The 19,016-nt window shown below is 41.8% G+C and overlaps 3 protein-coding genes across 3 annotated transcripts; all 3 read left to right on the forward strand.

The window, feature by feature from the left end:
- Positions 1–50: 50 nt before the first annotated feature.
- On the forward strand, positions 51–9,795 carry LOC130389501 (differentially expressed in FDCP 6 homolog). Its single transcript, XM_056599316.1, has 11 exons — positions 51–194; positions 1,805–1,945; positions 2,044–2,229; positions 2,730–2,957; positions 3,041–3,187; positions 3,378–3,486; positions 3,669–3,967; positions 4,318–4,484; positions 4,934–5,132; positions 7,365–7,455; positions 8,662–9,795. The coding sequence occupies exons 1-11, from the start codon at positions 99–101 to the stop codon at positions 8,850–8,852; spliced, it is 1,854 nt and encodes a 617-aa protein (XP_056455291.1). The 5' UTR covers positions 51–98; the 3' UTR covers positions 8,853–9,795.
- Positions 9,796–10,025: 230 nt separating this feature from the next.
- On the forward strand, positions 10,026–16,210 carry ppardb (peroxisome proliferator-activated receptor delta b). The gene is made up of 8 exons (XM_056599370.1): positions 10,026–10,400; positions 11,900–12,283; positions 12,543–12,694; positions 12,802–12,940; positions 13,065–13,267; positions 13,537–13,743; positions 13,926–14,169; positions 14,281–16,210. Exons 2-8 carry the CDS (start codon positions 11,959–11,961, stop codon positions 14,526–14,528), a joined length of 1,518 nt encoding a protein of 505 aa, XP_056455345.1. The 5' UTR covers positions 10,026–10,400; positions 11,900–11,958; the 3' UTR covers positions 14,529–16,210.
- Positions 16,211–16,238: 28 nt separating this feature from the next.
- mkrn4 (makorin, ring finger protein, 4) lies at positions 16,239–18,998 on the forward strand. Its single transcript, XM_056599392.1, has 8 exons — positions 16,239–16,384; positions 16,872–17,000; positions 17,084–17,316; positions 17,410–17,468; positions 17,567–17,835; positions 17,912–18,019; positions 18,231–18,333; positions 18,419–18,998. Exons 1-8 carry the CDS (start codon positions 16,332–16,334, stop codon positions 18,551–18,553), a joined length of 1,089 nt encoding a protein of 362 aa, XP_056455367.1. The 5' UTR covers positions 16,239–16,331; the 3' UTR covers positions 18,554–18,998.
- Positions 18,999–19,016: the final 18 nt, after the last annotated feature.

A 19,016-nucleotide genomic window follows, 5' to 3' on the forward strand; every position in this document is an offset into this window, starting at 1 on the left:
GTTACACCTAGTGGGGGTGGCTGTCACCGCAAATAACGAGAGTAGAGGGAAGAAAAAAGTGTGAAAGGAGTGAACAACAGAGTGATATTGCTGCAGTCATGGAGCTTCGCGCAGAGCTTCTCAAGTCTATTTGGTATGGTTTCACTGCTCTGGACCTGGAGAAGAGTGGTAAGGTGTCAAAGTCTCAGCTCAAGGTGAGGACTTTAACTCAAATTAAATAAGATCATAGGTACACTATTATTGTAGGCCCTGAGAGTCCAGTTTCTAACCTTGTATCAACATGTGGTTCTTGCTGTAAGGAGGGTGGATGTGAACTTTATCCAAAGGAACGTAGTCTAGCAAATTATTATTGTAATACATACCATACTGCTTGAGGAAAGTAGTCTACTTAGCATATCGAATTAGTGTAAACAGAACTTTTAGGGCACTCAGCTCTTAAACAATGATTTTGCTGACAATTTGTTCGTAGTGTCGAGTGAAATGGCCTCTGCCCAAAAAGAAGGGACATACAATAAACATCTCTGTCTCACGAATACTAAGAGTGGGAGAGCCACAGATTGTTTTCAGCCTGTATATGAATGGGAGCCCTCATCTCAAGAGTGGTGCCTATACATGATGTAACAGCGTCAGGCCGAGCAATCAGTACTCTGGCACGGCCAGAGATCTTCCCATCGACCACAGCATGTACGTCACACTAGGCAGTGTGAAAAAGTACCAGGAAGGAGCAGACTGGCAGGTTTAGAACATGTGGACACGACGTCCATCGGTGAAAGAAACCGCTGTTCTGTTGACTTCGTAGTGATGTCACTCTGGTGGGGGTACATTCAGCCGTCTCAGCCATTCTCTGGTACTGTTGTTCAAAACAGAGCCCTGTGACTCAGCTTATCCCTCGAACGCATGCAAGCAAGCAGCCGGCTGCTATGTCTTTTTAGGCTCAGGGGCCATCGAAACCTAATTTTCTCAGAAATATCGAATGGCCTGTTACATGCAGCAGTCTTGGATCAATCAGATATGTCTGAGACACTTGACAGGATGTGGTTGAGTTTCAAAACATGGAGGCTGTGAGTCTGAAAAACTAGATGCCTCCTCAGACTGTAACTTCTTAACAAATTTAAATGATTGAGCAATCATTTATTTTCAATGTATAAGCCTGATTTTAGACTAAATAATACATCAATACAACAAGATTAAAGCATTGGTTGATATTTATTGCAAATTATTCGCAATTTATTCAAAATAAAAAGCTTTCGTGCTTTTGCAAATTATTTCCTGAAGTCAGGACATGTCCAGAAAACATAATTTATGTTTCAGTTCCTTGTAAAGGTTGATCATAAATATTTCAAAAGGTTCTGAGGAAATAATGAGAAAGTGATATTGGTTAAAGGAAAGGAAGGAAATTATTTAAGCAGCATTTTTTAATATATTTGTTGAAATTCTCTCTTCTCTCAGCTTTCTATGGCTATGTCTCGTCTGTAATAAGCCTAACCAACCACTTCTTTCAGCCAAATTAAATGATGGATGGTTTATCACTCGCTCTTTCTGTGAGTCTTCCACAAAACTAAGCAAACCTATTGCCATACGTTTTCAGTTTTATACTCTATTTTTATCTTGCTTACTCTGGCTGTTTTATCCAAATTGCCTACCCCTGCTTTAATGCCTTGACAATGCTGACTGATATTCTTCATAGCCAACACATAACTTGTGTAACTGCCATAAGAGGTATTTACCCAACACGTACCAATATATATACACACATAAACACATACATTCTATGTGTTGACACGTTGAGTGATGTATTTCCCAGGTGCTGTCCCATAACCTGTGCACAGTCTTGTCCATCCCCCACGACCCAGTAGCTTTGGAGGAGCACTTCAGGGATGATGATGATGGCCCTGTGTCCAGCCAGGGCTACATGCCTTACCTCACCAAATATATCCTCGACAAGGTATGGACGCGTCTCGATACAGCTCGGTCCCTCTACATTTTGACATGATGATCGTGGTGTGGCTACTAACATGATCCTATGTGAATATGTGTCTCAAGGTGGAAGAGGGGGCATTCAACAAAGAGAACGTTGATGAGCTGTGTTGGACCCTCACAGCGAAGAAAAACTACCGGCCAGACAGGAGCACCACGACTGTGCTCCCGGAGAAAGATGCTTTTCGGCTCTGGTGTCTTTTCAATTTTCTCTCGGAGGATAAATACCCTTTGGTGATGGTCCCTGATGAGGTATTCAGCTTGAGCGTTGATCATGGACAACCCATAATCAGAACACAGATTTTACTAGTTGCTGATAATTAATATTCTGATGCCTTTCTAATTGAATGCTGATTGATATTGTATATGTCCCTGCATACTGTATGGATCTTTTGGAGGTAGAAGGTTTCCATATGGCTAGCTTTTCAAAAAGCCCATGAGAGTTGCATGGTGACATTATGAAACGCTCTGCCCTCGTTATGCAGTGTGGTTTTTCTTTTTGTGTAACTTGCAGCACGCTTTCTGGTTTCCTGTAGTCACACTATCGCAAGATGAAACTGATAGCCACCCTTTTTGTAAGACCTCTCTGTAGCTGCTTAAATACAACACCATAATGCTTAGATCACAATAAGTAATTTGATTCAATAGTTGGGCTTCTTGTGCAAAATGTTTTGTCTGTTCTATTTGTAATGCTCAGATTGTTTCTCCTCCAAAGCTGCGTTGACTAAGACATCAACTTCCCCTTCTATCAGGTGGAGTACCTCCTTAAGAAAGTATGCATGGCCATGAGCATAGAGTTGAACTGTGTTGAACTAGAGGACTTCACTTCCCAAGATGTAGTGCAACGGAATGGCTTCAGTGTTTGGGGTTTTCTGGAGATGATGAACTCTGGAAAGATAACCAGAGGGATGGATAAGGACATAACCAGCATGGCTATCGAGGAGATATACAGAGAAATAGTCGGGGACGTGCTCAAGGAGGTAAGAAACTCCCTTCATCTCCTTTGAGTTCCCATGTTTGGCGCCATTGCTTATCTGTGGTTGACTGGGTCGGGTGCCCCCAGGGCTACCTGTGGAAGAAGGGCCAGCTGAGAAGAAACTGGAAGGAGAGATGGTTCACTCTGAGACCAAGCAGCCTGGCCTACTACTCTGGAGAAGACCGGAAGGAATGCCATGGCAATATCACTCTGGATGGGAACTGCTGTGTGGAGGTGGGACAGCTGAGACAGATGCTCTGACAAGAAGAACATGCTTGACCGGATGTGTTATCATCTGATAGGAATATTTCGTTTGGTTTTCCTTTTTTAAGCAGTAATTACTTATTATTACAAAGGACTACATTTAGTTTAATCGTTTGAGTAAAATGAGATACATTTAAGTAAACTTTTTTTTTCTATGTAGGTATTGCCGGATCGAGATGGGAAGAGGTGTATGTTCTGTCTTAAAACTCTTTCAAAGACTTATGAGATGAGCGCCTCAGACACCAAGCAGAGACAAGAATGGACCACCGGTCAGTGACCTAATCTACTCATAGAAATCCTATATTTTCTCTCTCACATCTCTGCTCTTGTAATTTCTCATCTACTCTCCTCTCATCAAATCTCTTCTTATTCAAACAGCTATCTGTCTAAAGAGATTTTCCCTCTATGAAAGCCATCAAACCTTTCCTCTTCATTCCTCTCCTTTCGGTAGCCATTCAGACAGCCATCCGTCTGTACGTGGAGGGGAAGACCTCCCTCCACAAGGACCTGAAGCTGAAACGCAGGGAGCAGCGGGAACAGCGCGAAAAAAGGCGACTGGACAAAGAGGAGGAGCTGCAGAGGCTGCGGGCCCTGCAGGAGGAGAGGGAGCACAAGCTGGCTGAGCTGGAGGTCCTCAGGGAGGCGCAGAAGCAGGCCCAGGTGCTCCAGGAGCAGGACGAGCAGAAGAGGCGGGAGCAGCACGAGCAGCTCCACCGGACCCTGGAGATCCAGCTCCGGGAGGCGGAGGAGGTGAGGCGGGGCGGGGGGGGCGGGACTCCGGAGGGGAGGGGGCATCTGCTGTGAAAGGGCACATGTCTGGTGGAACTGGAAGAGGGAGGAGGTCAACTAGTTCGACCAGAGAGGTGATTGTTTATGTTGGTGGAAGGATTGAATCAGCAAGTGTGGGTTAAAAAAAAAGGAAACGTGATGACAGACAAATAGTCCAAGCATATGAATATTTGAATAATCAATGAATTAACCACCCATCTACTTTGAAAGGATTTAAGATGTAGAGCTCTACAGTGTTCACGACATTACACGTCTTACTGAATGCTTTTGTAAACAGTCTGTGGACTGATTCGCGGTTGGTCTGATTGAAGGCACGGGCCAGCATGCAGGCAGAGATGGTTCTGAAAGAGGAGGAGGCAGAGAGGCAGAAGAAGAGGATCCACGAGCTGGAGGAGATGCAGAAACACCTGAAGGAGGCCTTGCAGCTTGAGATAAAAGCCAGGATGGATGAGGAGGCCTTCCGCTATGCCCAAACCGGGTAAACCCAGCAACTAATATGCTGTCACATTGACGCACACAAATGATCTGTCTATGACAGGAATACACCGTTTTGAGATGTACAAATGGGACTGTGGTATGGAAAGCCTTGTGGGAATTTGTTTGGGGCTTTGCTTCATTTTCTGGTGGCATTGATAATGTTATGCAGTGGAGCTCCTCTGGACTGACGAAGATCCCGTTTGGTTGCTGAGGAAGTACAGTACAGTTAACATGGGAAGTTATCAGGTGCCTTGCAGTCACACCTCATTTATTTGTGTTGCAATTCTGGTTTCGATTACGCATTGTACATAGGTTTTGATTCAATTACATTGTTACATTGTTTCTTCAGGCCTTTTTATCTGGACAATGGTCAATTAAAAAGCAAAAAATGCAATAAATACAGAAGAGTCTAAACCTTTAAATCTGTCACAATATTCATCCTGCTTCCAGGCTGTTGGCCGAGGAAGAGGATAAGATGAAGGCTCTGATGGCCCTGCAGGAGGAGCAGGAAGAGTACATCGTGAAGACCCAGCGGGAGAAGCAGGAGCTTAAGCAGGAGATGGAGACAAAGTCTCGCGCGCTGGACGAGGCCCAGAGGCAGCTGGAGACAGTCCGCGCCAATCGCTACCGGGTCGACCAGGACGTGGTGGTAAGATGATTAATAAACAACATGACGTGATGTCTAAGACAGTGGATATGTTTAATCAATTCAAATGTAAGATTTTCGAGAAACTGAATTGACAGGGGGACAATAGCTATATTTTCTTACACAATTTTAGCCAGATGAAATTAATAAATAAATGGAAATATATATATAATATTACAGGTCACAAATATTGAGTTCATTAATTTTTTTATTTATATTTTTAATCGCTTCCACCAAAGATTCAAAACACGTAATGTTGAAAATGTGTTTAAGTCGTTTTTTTTTTCTAGCTGCACTTAGCGTTAACAGTTATTTATTATTAAAAGCTATATATATTTATATATATATATATACAGTGTTTCCCACACATTGACGAGACTATGGCGCACCGCCATATTCTATTTTCGGCCGCCATAGTTTCAATAAAAAAATAATTATAAAAAGACAAACTCAACATATCTGTGTTACTTGGTTTGAGTTAAACCCAGCAGTCTGTATTAAGGGCAGCTGTGTTTGTAAGGGCCCTATCTTGCACCCAGCACAATTGACTTTCTACATCAAGGCATGTATCGTTGCTATTTTGCACCTGGCGCAAAGCTGATTTTCCCCCGCAGCAAATTGCGCCGCTACACTTAAGCTCTGAGAGGCACGTCGGCGAAAAGCAGTGGCGTGTTCCGGCGCAAATGATACATGGGGCTATTTTGCAGATCGATTTTGCAATTGCGCCACTGACTGGTATTTTGACATGCCTAGGTTGGAACTGTAACATAAGCTTACACACATGTAGGCTATAGACAGCAGAAACATGCAAACAATTAGCCATTTTTTCATAGGGGCTCCTTGAATGTACACTGTAGTAGGCGTTTAAATAATAATAATAATAATAATAATAATAATAACAATAACAAACTCGAGCAAGGTATATCCCAGCCTTCCAAAGCAAAAGCCTGTTTTAGGGTAAACGATAATGTTGGTTAAATTATTTGGGAAAGAACAGCTGATACAGTGGTAATAGGTTGTACTTTTAAACCAATGCATCTGCAAACACTGTACAGCAAACACATATTTTCTTGACACAGACATCGTGTACAAGCTCATAACTTTTAGGAATGATCAGTATTTGATCCTGAGGAAACGTAGTTTTACCGCGAGTGAATGTTTAAAAGAATGAATGAGTAATGCTTGGCGCGCATGTGTCTGTTTAAACACACGCAAACTAACCACGTAGGCTAACGCATAATACAGTACATGGCAATGTATATTAAGGGGGGATAAATGCATATTAGGAACACAAGTCGATAACGATAATGTATACAATACTGGTAACAAACAATTTATTTTAATGTTTTGCAGCATATCATTAATCTAATCATTCATCTGAAGTTGTAGAAGAAAACGATATTCCATGTGTGAGCTAGGCCATATTATTTGGACATAAACTGAGCCATTTAAATTTTGAAATTCATGTGGTCATGCATCTGTCTCAGGGGAGACTGAAAAATATCAACTTGTCAGTTTCAAATGCGATCATGGCTCTTAAAGGGGATGGGAGATGGTACTCTCATTGGTGTATTGCATGTTACGCCCAAAGTACGCCTACTGGTATTCAGACCAATCCATTTCAGCTTTGCGTCAGGCGTAAGAGTCATTTTTCCGCCGGTGTAATAGCAAAAGCGCCAAAGCCCACAAAGCTACTTCCGTTTTGCACTTCTCAAGAGGCCCTAAGACTTTGTGTGTGGTGGGGGAGGGGGGCTGAGAGATGTTTGGTTATTATTAATAATTATAATAATAATAAACTAATAGTATAAACGCCCAGCATTGTGTTGTTATTTTTGTTTTCATCTTTTCTTAAATGCTTTCTGAAAAAATCCTCAACCCCATTTAGTATGACCCTTTACATTTTGTCATCAACAATCATATCAGTACCAGCAGTTTGTAAGTCATTTGTCAGTAATTGATATGTCATATTGTGGTTCTCAAAATTCACCAGATTGATGCATTTAAATGAAATCTATTCAAATTTTTCTCCCAGGGGGGACCCCCCAAGAAGATCGCGAGGCCTCCACCATAGTCTCCAAAAATCCTGTGGGAAACGCTGTATATATATATATATAAATATATATATATATATATATATATATATATATATATATATATATATATATATATATATATATACAGTATATAGCACAGTATTGACATTGGTTGACTGGTTTGCTGATTTCTTCCTGATAGGCTGCCCAGAGGAAGCTTCGCCAAGCCAGCACCAATGTGAAACACTGGAATGTTCAGATGAACAGACTGATGCGTCCAATTGGCCCAGGAGGTATGGGTATCATTCTGTTCTTAAGCTCAACAAATGATCAGGAATCATTATAGGTACTCATATTGCCATGATTATTTTTTAATGGCCACTAAAAAAAAACAGCCTTTTCAAAGTGTAGTATTGCAGTGCATGTATTATAGTTTTTAAGAAGTGCATTTTATAAAGTTACTGTATTTTAATGTAAATGCAGATGTTTAATAAGAATTTCTTACCTATAAACCAATTTGAAAAATCAGGAATTATTTTAAGACAAAGCCACTATGGGGCTTAATAACAACAGCTCCTTTCCACTTTCACAGACATTGTGCTTGATTTTGTTATCTAAGTGGCGTTTAAAGGTGCAGTGCTTCAAGTCAGTGGCATCTAGCTGAATGGACTTGGCATAAACTAATACCCACTTTATTTTTTGCTACTCTATACTATTTTACATTTTCAGACTTAATAAGTAAAAAAAAATATGTATATATTCTATCACTTGACACTTCTTCTACTGCAACAGCATGTAGGTGATGACGTGTTTTGGAAGTACCAACTGGCACTTCACAACACGGGCCTGTACAGGCCATAGTAGCCATTTGAAATAGAGAGGTGAGGGGGTGGGAATTCAGTCACCTGCCTCACAGATATTTGCTGCACAAGTCTACACACTGGACCTTTATAGCCAGGGTAGGCAAATTATTTTAGAAGCATTTTTTATTTGTTTAAATTGTACCAATTGTATAATTCTCTTTGCACCATGACCGCAGTCAATAAATCAAATAAGAAAAACATAAAACTGGTATCTGTGGCTGACGCGGCCTATAGTATGCCTTCTAATAATTCAATTCAATCCAAATAATGGTTGGATGGCTCACCTGTCTATCTACCTACCCAGGTGCACCCGTTGTGCATGACCAGAGTCTTCAACAAAGCTAAGCAGACCTACAGCTAGTCAAATGTTTTGGGGGAGTGGCTTTGGAGGGAAGCCTGAATGGAGGATTTGGAGGTTTTGTTTTATACTTTCAAATCTGTCAAAAACCTGGTTTCTCCAAATTGCCTTCCATAGCTTTAACTATGCACTGAGTTTCTGTTACAAAAATGCCAGGCACGTCATCACTATTCACTATCGACCTAGTATTTTAAAAAAATACAGACTCTTCTCTTCTTCTCTCTCTCTCTCTTTCCAGTTTGTCCTAACTGCTTCCCCTGTCCCCTATCTCTCTTTAGAGAAGAGACCATCTCTAGGAAGCTCCTACTCATCCTTCCCGATGCCCTGCCAGAGGGACCCAGGGCTGCGTCTCCGGCCGCGTGCAGAAGGGAAAGATGAGGAGAGCAAGGAGAACCTGGACAACGGGGCGGGCTGCGGAGACGAGAAACGCCTTTCGCAGGCGTCCAATGGAGAAATGGACATCCCCTGAGAGAGCCACATCAGAGACAGTTATTGTGGATCAAGTAGTAGAATTGGAGCCAACGTGCGAGGGACTAGGCTATGGCACGACACTCCTACCATGGAGGGTTCTGCATGGGAGATAGGTAGTGTAAATACGTGGGGTACAACTCAAGAAGGTATAGCCACACCAAAACAAAACTGAGTTGACTGACATTTGTGCTAAATATTGGATTAACCTTCACCACCTTACACTATTTTATGCATTGTGCATGCATATATATGTTGCGTAAATTGTTGCTTAACTAATGTCTGTTTTATGTTTGGTTAGTTTGGTCAATACAAGGGTAATAGGAATGGCAAAGTGCGACCCTGATCAATAGAACATTTCCAGTAAGAAAATAAAAGTGCAAGTCAGTGTATCATAGTACCTTTGGTAGGATGTAACTAATCTGTCATTTAGTAAGGCTCTAATATAGATTTATGAAGTTAAATCGATTTTTCCAAACGTCTTGATTTTTTTCCAGTCAAGCTCATCATAATTTCAGAAGCTCTCAGCTCTATTTTAATATAATATATATGTATATATCCTCGCATACACAGGAAAAGGAAAAAACAGAACTAAAGAAAAAAAATGTCTTCATACTTCCTGTTTCCATGTCGGTTAACCAACATTTAAAAAGAGAGTACACGTCAGAGATTCCTCGGTATTCTCGTTGTAAAGAAAATGGTTTAATCCCTCAGTGTGTTCTTATATTTAACTAGATACGTGTCACCTAACTGTTTTCATTTGGATATATTAAACACAAACAACATGTAATTGTGTTACTGAAGTGTTAAACAGTCTTGGCGCACGACGATTTTTACTTCCTGTGTTTTCAAGTAGGCTTGCATAATTAGTTCACAGTAAAGAAATGTGTCATCAGTGAGTAATTTCATGCGTTGTTTTTATCAAGCAAACAGGGACATCATCTGTCAATGAGGGCCAACTACATGTCCACAAATCAAATTCCAATGATGGTTGTTTGAAGTTAAATACTGATTCAGTTTATTTTTTAGATTTAGTAGCAAATAGTTGTATGTAAAAAAAAAAAAAGTGTTTAGTTTGTATGTTTAAGGTGTTATAATATACCGGTATTACGAGATTTGCACAATTGGTGAATATATGATTTTAATAAGAGAAGGATGGGATGCTGTTCTCTGTACTTGCACTGGGCGGCAGGCGCAGGAGAGGAATGACGCAAGGCAACACGAAGAGTTGGGTTAGGAGTGCACAGCTAAGGATATCAGTTGACTTTGCCTTTGGTTGTGTTATCTGTGGATGATATGGTAGCACGTAGGAGTGCAACCACTTGGTTTTATTCTGCTGACGTAAGAAATGAAGAGTATCGTCATTATGTCTCGGGAGCTCCAAACGCTAGCTCTTAATGCTAAGTCCAGCTAGTCACTGTCTACAAACAACTTGTCAACAATCAGTCTTCGACAGTGCTTGTATTGTATCTTTGGTGGCAGCTACTTGTTTAAACCGGGGATACTTCTCGTACTCAACGCCTTTGAAAAAGCAGTAACACTGTGAAAGGTAAGCAAAGTATGAACTAGGCAATTTAATGCTAAAAGCAAACATTGGAATTTGGGTCAGCCACGTTAACAGTGGACTGCTGCTAGCTCGTCTTTAGTCAATAAGGCTCGTAGTGTTAGCTTAAGGCTAGCTGTCGTCCACTAACTCAGTCCTGCACACTCCATTGACACGCATACGATACTTGTAATACAGCTGTTGAGTGCCTTTAAAGTAGGTCTGTCATACTTTGCAAAACTAGACCTCAGGAAATCCCACGAAGTCCTGCATTCAGTCACAGAATAGTTAATGCAAAAAATAAAACTAGATGGCCATTGTTAGAGCAAGTGTGACAGGTTGTATTCTGCAGGGCATGGCATGTCTCAACAGAACCACTATTCACAGGATATTTCCTGGCATAGATTGGCAAAACCAAATGGATACCACTGGGTTCTATAGCTGATAAAGGATTAGAGGATTTTCACATTTTTGAGAATGTATTCAAACGACGACGTTGAAATGGACGTAAACAGCCGATCCTGGTTTATTTCGTTGTTGGTACAACGTTAGGCAGATCATTTGTATCTGCTTCACGGGTTCCAAGGACATGCCCTTAAGGGGGTCACAGCCCCATGCCTGACTCATACAAACTGGGTTACACAGGTCTGTCCACTTTATAATGTTACTGTTTAAAAGTATTTTCAAAAATGTGCATTGGATGATACTTTGGATTTGGTTCTATTTGTGGGGTTAAATCTATTCGCGGAACGTACTCATTGGTTGTGGCGGGTCTGTCCTCCCAGGGGCCGGACTCGGATTGAAGCGCAGGCAGCTACGCGTAGTGGAGACTGGTGGTACAGCTCCCTAAAGACCCAACATTAATTTGACAACCAATTTAAAACTATAATAAAACAATAATTAAGAGATTTCAACTTGATGCGACCACGATATGTTTATAAATAATTATGTTTAGCGATACAAAGCGTTTCTTTTTAGCAAATCTGAACTAATTTGTAGTTTTACCTGTTTTTTTGTTTATTGATTAAAAAAAGAAGAATTTGATTGGTTTGTTGTTTAGTGTCCCTGCCTCTTGGCATTATTCATACTCTTGTTTGTACAAGAGTACACAGCTATGATAGATATTTAATCCTATGATAATTTCATTAAGATTTAAGAGCGGGAAAAAAATGTGTGCCTGTTATAAACTGAAATTATGATTTTTGAATTATCCGATTTATTATTGTGCTACTTTGGAAAACAGCCACTTCTGTTGCAGCTGGCTGTGCTGCACAATTTCCCCCAAATTCCATTGTAAATTAGCCCCTTGGTGTTACCTTGAACTTTCTATGATCTTGAAAGGTGTTTCCAAGTATTTGCTAATGTGTCAAATGGCTGTGTGTTATTAACGGATTAGCTAGTCCAGTTCATGGATCGCTTTTACCATGTTTCCACGTTTAATCGTGTCTTTATCTTGAGCCATCAACAACCTTTGCCTTACACCAGTCCTTCTGCGTTCTTCCCAGGGGAGTTATGTTGGCAACGTGACAGGACGGTAGCTTCTGTACCACCCTGAACAGGAGCCATGGATGCGTTTCAGCATACTGCCAGAAAGCTGCCGGATGGTGTAAACGGAACGCGTGAGCCAAAGTCCCCCCAGGACCCAGAGTCGTCGGGGGCCTCGAACTGTGCAAATGGCCCGGACTCGCCGGAGGTCCCAGAGCTGCAAGAGCTGAGAACCAGGGAAGCTGCTGATGATGAGGATGATGAAGAGGTGGAGAAAGTAGTGGACAGAGAACGCTCGCCTGTATCTAAAGGGCCGAAGCAGAAAGCTAAAAAGGAAGCCACAAAGCAGGATGGAAAAGAACTCAAGAATCACGTCAGCCGTGCATCATCCCCCAACTACACAGGTATGACACTAGCTTTTCCTTAGCATCTGGTTGAGCAGCTATGAGTTGAATCACGCCAGGGTGCATTCATTGTCAGGTGTGGACGCTCCCAGGTTGCAACTTGATCACATGGGTGGGTATCTGTTGTGTGTGAGTATCTGGCAAATCTTAACAAGAAGAGTTTCATTGATGCAACTAATCCAGGCCTTTCATTAAACAAGCTTTGGCCTACTGAAAGCCCTGACACCCACACACTCTACCTTGATTCCTCCTTATGCAGATCTCTCCCATACCTCGTCGCCGTCCTTGTCAGAGCAGCTTCGCCTGGGCCGAGAAGAGGCCGCAGGGGCTGGGATTAATGTGGAGTGCAAAATCTGCGGGGACAAGGCCTCTGGCTTCCACTACGGTGTGCATGCCTGTGAGGGCTGCAAGGTATGTGTATTAGTGGATTACACTGTGATGGCAGACTTTCAGAACAAGACGGTGTGACAATGGGTTCATTGTGGGTTTGGTTGAGCCTATTTCTGTTTGTGACCCAGGGCTTTTTCCGACGGACCATCCGAATGAAACTGGAATACGAGCGCTGCGAGCGTGCGTGCAAGATACAGAAGAAGAATCGGAATAAGTGCCAATATTGTAGATTCCAGAAGTGCCTATCTTTGGGAATGTCTCATGATGGTGAGATAACATACAACTTTTTCTTGAAATGCCAACTTAATTTAGTTGAGTGACTCATTGACGTGTGTGCGTGTGTGTGTGTGTGTGTGTGTGTGTGTGTGTGTGTGTGTGCACTGCACATCAGCAATCCGGTATGGACGCATGCCTGAAGCTGAGAAGAAAAAGCTGGTGGCGGGCCTACAGGCAGAGGAACAGAACCTCCGCAATCCTAAAGGTGCAGACCTCAAGACGCTGGCCAAACAGGTCAACGCAGCCTACTTGAAAAACCTCAGTATGACCAAGAAAAAGGCCCGCAGTATCCTCACGGGCAAGACCAACAGCACCTCGGTATGTCTCCTGCTGGATCGCTCAATTCATCCAGGACTCTGCACTCATCATCCTATACATAGTATTCGTGACTTTAATTCCATTTTGAAAAAATTCTAAAATGGTCACTTCTTCATACATTATTGAATCATTGACATATCAATATTCCCTATCAGAGTTGTAGTCCTCTGTCAATTGCAACCAATTGCAAACAGCTGCAATGTAGAAAGGAATAGGATAGTGGGCCTCAGCTGCATTACAGTAACATTAATGATCCCTCTCCCTTGCAGCCCTTTGTCATCTATGACATGGACACCCTATGGAAAGCGGAGAGCGGTTTAGTATGGAGCCAGTTGGTGCCGGGGGCACCCCTGACCAAGGAGATTGGGGTCCATGTGTTCTACCGCTGCCAGTGCACTACAGTGGAGACTGTGAGGGAGCTCACAGAGTTTGCAAAGTCCATTCCAGGCTTTGTGGACCTCTTCCTCAATGACCAGGTTTCATATGTTTTTACTTCTGAAACGACAAGCAATTCTTCATAAAATGACTTATTTATAGATTAAATGACGTTCAGCTGACAGGATGTTTATTTTTCATGGGAATGACCTGCATATTGCCATTTTGTTTTTTTAAATGTTTTCTCTTTTTACTTGTACTAAAAGGACTTTGCTTTCTTCAGGTGACTTTGTTGAAGTATGGTGTGCATGAGGCTATTTTCGCCATGCTCCCCTCGCTCATGAACAAAGATGGACTTTTGGTGGCCAATGGCAAAGGATTTGTGACCAGAGAGTTCCTGCGAAGTTTAAGGAAGCCCTTCAGTGAGATAATGGAGCCCAAGTTTGAGTTTGCCTTAAAGTTCAATGCTCTGGAGTTGGACGACAGTGACCTGGCACTGTTTGTTGCAGCCATCATTCTCTGTGGAGGTGAGGGGGGCACATGTGACCAATTGTTGGTTGTGTTGCTTTCGGCCTATCAAAGGGCCACTCTGTAATGCCATCATGGTGGCTGCTAATACTGTCGGTGTCTTTTTGCAGATCGCCCAGGGCTGATAAACGTGAAGCAGGTGGAACAGAGTCAGGACAGGATACTGCAGGCCCTTGATCTGCACCTCCAGACCAACCACTCTGACTCGCTCTACCTCTTCCCCAAGCTGCTGCAAAAGATGGCCGACCTCCGACAGCTGGTCACAGAGAATGTTCAGCTGGTTCAGAAGATTAAAAAAACTGAGTCTGAGACCTCGCTCCACCCTCTGTTGCAGGAGATCTACAAAGACATGTACTAGTTTTTAACTCCACAAACGGTTGTTGTGGGTTTATGAGCAATATGGTTACGGACTGAAGTGATGTTTTTTTCAAACTGAAATTCTAGGGAAGCACTGCTCCAGACATGGACTTACTGTTTTGTGTATGTGTGTGTGTCTGTGGCTGAGGCGCTTGAGTGGTAATACTGTAGTTACATTGTAGGTTTAAGGTAATCGGCAAATACCCTTTTGATATCAGAATTACCAGAAGAATAATAATGTAAATCATAAGTGTATGTGGAATCATGTTCCGCAAGTCCTCGTTGCGCAAAAAAAAGGTCACTGAACTGTTTGAATGGTATGTTGTGTTTGAAGAGGCGCTGTTTTTCTTGTTCCTCAGGGGTAAGCTCCCATTTCATTCTGACCCCATATCAGTGCCCTGACAGAACCTGGCCTTTCAGTGGCAGTGTAACTCTGTACTCTGCCAATGTTTGTATACAAGAGTATTAGCACAACTGATCAGAGCTGCCTGTTTGTACTGTATGGAGATGAGACATGCCAGGGTCTTGGTAGCAGAGTTATTTTCGGGCTCTATGTTAAAAAAGACTCGGTGTGAAATGTATTTTGCTTGTGTACATCCGCATTGCACTAAACAATGTTGGGTTTTTTGGAGGCAGAATAGCAAAAAAAGAAAACTGGGCAGGCTCCAGCAGGGTAAAGCTCACACAAGTGGCAGCATCTGTGTGATACCATTATACTGTGTACATTTTTGTGAGAACAGTGTCTTGAGTTGGGTGATTGAGGTGTTCACTTAGTGAGCTCACTGAGCTGTGATAAATGGGCTATGCTGCACAGATTCTACGCAGAATTGGTGAATAGAATTGCATCACTCCTTTATTTCGAGGGGGTATTCTCTTTAGCCAGGCAAATAGTTCTCCCCAATGTATTTTAAGATTCCTTAGTTATTGTTATGAGTGAATGAAAAATCTATTGGATGTATACTGTACCAAGCATAGATTTTACGAGTGCATGTCTGTATTGAGTGTAAGAATGCACCAAATATAAGTAACCTAACATTTTCTTTAATCTGAACATTACAAATTTGGAGTTATACTAAAATCAATGTAGCATGCTATCCCTATTAATTTGATGACAATTATTAGATCAATGTATTGATTGTGTGACATCACAATGGTTTGATGTACTGTCACAACTGTTGAACACAATACCAGAGTACAATTTTTCGAGTTCCACAATTCAATGATTTATGTTGTAAAAGCAAATGGTTTTTAATATATCTATTTTCAAATACATAGTTTGATGGACTATATCATTAATGTATAGAAACTTGATATGTCTATCAATATAAACAAACTTTACTTTGAAAGGTCAATGAAAAAAATCTTGTTTTATTATCTCTTAAACCCTAACTACCTCTATATGTTGTATGTTTCCTTCACTTTATCACATGTACCAATGTCTGATAATATGGTAATATCTGACATTTTGCCTTAAATACTATCAGTAGGCTACACATTGCAAATTTTATATTGTAGTGTATGTGCAATGTGCCAAAACTATTATGTGAATAAATGATAAAGGACTGAGTTATCAAAAAATTCCACAGGTTATTTGATTATACAAAACAAGGCCTTAACGGGTGTATTTTGAAAATGCATTCTTGATTTGTATTAATTTCGAGGAGAGATCCACGTCATTAAAGGAAGTAGATACACGTTTCAATTGGTTCATTGACGACATCAGTAATTAGCAAAAGCATTGCCTGCTAACTATTTAGTCGACGAAATCTAAGCCGAGGAGAAGCTAATCCGAAAGCTGGAGATAATGGACCCGAGGACAGATCAATTTTCATCTTTGCGTGCTGGTCTAGTGTGTCGGTAAGCCTTTTATGTTTTACTTTTAAATCACTTCTGCCCTCTTTATACCCAAATCAAGCTTGTCTCTGAAGTTTGCATGTCGTCTGGATGAGATTGTTTCGTCGTGCTTCCATGCTCAGCGGCCAAGATATCTCTTGGATTTTCTCCAGAAAATGTGTGACGTAAAAGTTAACGGTTGTTGAGGGTGACGGTTGATCCTACTGTCCCTTTCTCTAGACATTTGCGGCACATTAATGCTAGTTCCCAATGATGGCACACTATGGATCCTTAAATCATTATCGACATTACTTTAAGGATAGGAGTGGGAGTTGCAGGTGAATTGCAAGGCTAGCCTAATGATGGGGAACGACGACCAATTAACTTGTTTGACTTGTAGCCTAGTAACACTGTATTTCCCCCCCCCCATTTGGATACACATGGTGGTGCTGGTGAGATCGAACTAAACGCTGAAATGTCTGGGCCTACTTCTATCCATACTGTTTTCCAGGCACTATTTGAACGGTTCCTGCAGATATGGTTCTAGGTGTAACTATCAACATGACTGGCCAGCTGTGCCTTCTGCTCAAATATGTAGATATTTTCAGAAGGGTGGATGCTGGTACGGTCCACGCTGCAGGTAATCTAGACACATGTATGTCATTGACTCTGGTCAATTAAATGATATGGTTTGAAAACAAGTAAACCCTATTTGCCCTCTAGATATCTTCATATCCCTGTGACTGAACGGGACGCATCCTTTACAAGCAGAAGAAGTTCTGTACCTCAGCTCTATTTCTCCAGCAACAGCCTTCCCAGCCCCAGACGAGGGTCTGAGCCGGCACTCTCTCACGCCCGTGGTCTCGTCCCCCGAAACCTCCGGGAACGGCACAATGCCTTGAACCCACAGCACATTGGGGCCACACAACAGCCGCTCGATCATCTAATAGAATATGGTATGTGATTTTCAACCCCTCTACATTGACCACGTGACCCTCTGCTCTCCATCTGTAACATTACTTATACTTCTGTCGTCTTTCATTGGTCAGGTGCTCACTCTGGTCTTGAGGCTTGCCAGGAATTGCTTCAGAGTTCAGAAGTGTCTCAGGCATGTGCAACAGATTTTAACGAACAGGTCTCCATCTTTTGACATTACATACTCAACGGCATGGCTAATATGGTGCTTTAATTTTTAATTTGCTTAAGGAATCAAAGTCTCCAGAAGGTAGTCGGGATGCTAACAGCAGTAGTGACAGTGGTGGTGGTGCCGCTGCTGCTCCTGAAGACCAGGAGGAAACTGAAGCCTACTTCGAAAGTAAAGAAGTGACCTGTGGCATCTGCATGGATAAAGTCTATGAAAAGATGAGCGCAGATGAGCGACGCTTTGGCATCCTGCCCAGCTGCAATCACTCCTTCTGTTTAAGGTGTATTGTTACATGGAGGAAAACAAAAGACTTGCAGGAGGAGGTCATCAAGTAAGTAGCTGTATTGGTCTCCAGATGGTGATTTGGGCTGTTGGCAGGGCTTTGACATGACTTTTTCTTTCTTTAGGGGTTGTCCTCAATGCAGGGTGAAATCTGCGTTCTATGTGCCACATAATTACTGGGTAGAGGGCCCGGCGAAGGAAACTCTCATTGCATCCTTCAAAGAGAAATGCAGGTCAGACTTTTTATTTATTTGATTGCAGATTTTCAACTACATATGAAACTCATTAGGTATTGCGGTCTTCCTGAGGAAGGCCTTCAATGACGGATGGCCCATTTTTAATCAAGGGCACTCGTGTTAAAATCTAGGTGAAGGACTAGGTGGAGTATTGTTTTAGATATGTGAGCTACAAGATTTGATGGATTTGTTTTCTATTTTGATTTAGAAAAAGAAGATGTAGTTATTTTCTGCGCCATGGATGCTGCCCCTTCAAAGCAGAGTGCATTTATTGGCATGACGAAGTGCAACGTCGTCGTTCTGCACACTTGGTAAATGCTATTTTCGTTAAACTTGTACTATAAATTGTTTATTGAATGAGTTGGTATATCTTAGGTGTCTGGTTTCTTTCCTCAGCTTCAAACGGACTACCTTGAAGATATTGACCCGATGCACATCCTGGATTTCGTCATGTCCATCACCTTTTTGCACATTGATGATGAAGATGAATATGATCTTCCTTTTCACATTACCCATGGCCTCAGCTTCTGAGCCCTGTTGCCCTTCTGTACTCGTAGGACTTGTTCGAGCCTTTCTGCACTTTAGCCTGGGAGGGAGAAATGTGACTAAAACTTAATGGCACATTTATTTCCTCCTGGGAAGCAAGGCAACAGTCGTGTTCATCCTCTGAAGCTGTTTGGTTGGACCCTTTTTGGGAAAGGAGGGGTATCTTCAAATAGGCCTGGTTACTTTGTAATTGTTATACAAAAAATATATCTTGCTAATTTGCACCATTTTTATTGTATTAGGAAGGCATTTTTATTGTCTCATACTTGCTGTATTGTTCCCAATCTTGCTGTTTTTTTTTCTTCAGAATGCTAGTTATGATAAATGGATCTGTCGTTTTATAGTTTTATGACTAATTGCTTGCAAACAAAAGAATAAACATTGTCTCATATTTTGCGAGTTTCTTGTGTTGTACGTCTGCAAGTTAAGTTTTGGGTTGGCCACTAGG

The sequence above is a fragment of the Gadus chalcogrammus genome, chromosome 1 (assembly GCF_026213295.1).
Source record: "Gadus chalcogrammus isolate NIFS_2021 chromosome 1, NIFS_Gcha_1.0, whole genome shotgun sequence".
NCBI classification, from domain to species: domain Eukaryota; kingdom Metazoa; phylum Chordata; class Actinopteri; order Gadiformes; family Gadidae; genus Gadus; species Gadus chalcogrammus.

Bases quoted from the DNA above. Each gene is read 5' to 3' on its own strand.
- LOC130389501 (XM_056599316.1), top strand. From the start codon at position 99: ATGGAGCTTCGCGCAGAGCTTCTCAAGTCTATTTGGTATGGTTTCACT. The intron at 1,946-2,043 runs GTATGGACGCGT...ATGTGTCTCAAG, and splicing joins CCAAATATATCCTCGACAAG to GTGGAAGAGGGGGCATTCAA. The intron at 3,968-4,317 runs GTGAGGCGGGGC...GTCTGATTGAAG, and splicing joins AGCTCCGGGAGGCGGAGGAG to GCACGGGCCAGCATGCAGGC.
- mkrn4 (XM_056599392.1), top strand. From the start codon at position 16,332: ATGGACCCGAGGACAGATCAATTTTCATCTTTGCGTGCTGGTCTAGTG. The intron at 17,001-17,083 runs GTAATCTAGACA...TTTGCCCTCTAG, and splicing joins TGGTACGGTCCACGCTGCAG to ATATCTTCATATCCCTGTGA. The intron at 17,836-17,911 runs GTAAGTAGCTGT...TTCTTTCTTTAG, and splicing joins TTGCAGGAGGAGGTCATCAA to GGGTTGTCCTCAATGCAGGG.
- ppardb (XM_056599370.1), top strand. From the start codon at position 11,959: ATGGATGCGTTTCAGCATACTGCCAGAAAGCTGCCGGATGGTGTAAAC. The intron at 13,268-13,536 runs GTATGTCTCCTG...TCTCCCTTGCAG, and splicing joins GCAAGACCAACAGCACCTCG to CCCTTTGTCATCTATGACAT. The intron at 14,170-14,280 runs GTGAGGGGGGCA...GTCTTTTTGCAG, and splicing joins AGCCATCATTCTCTGTGGAG to ATCGCCCAGGGCTGATAAAC.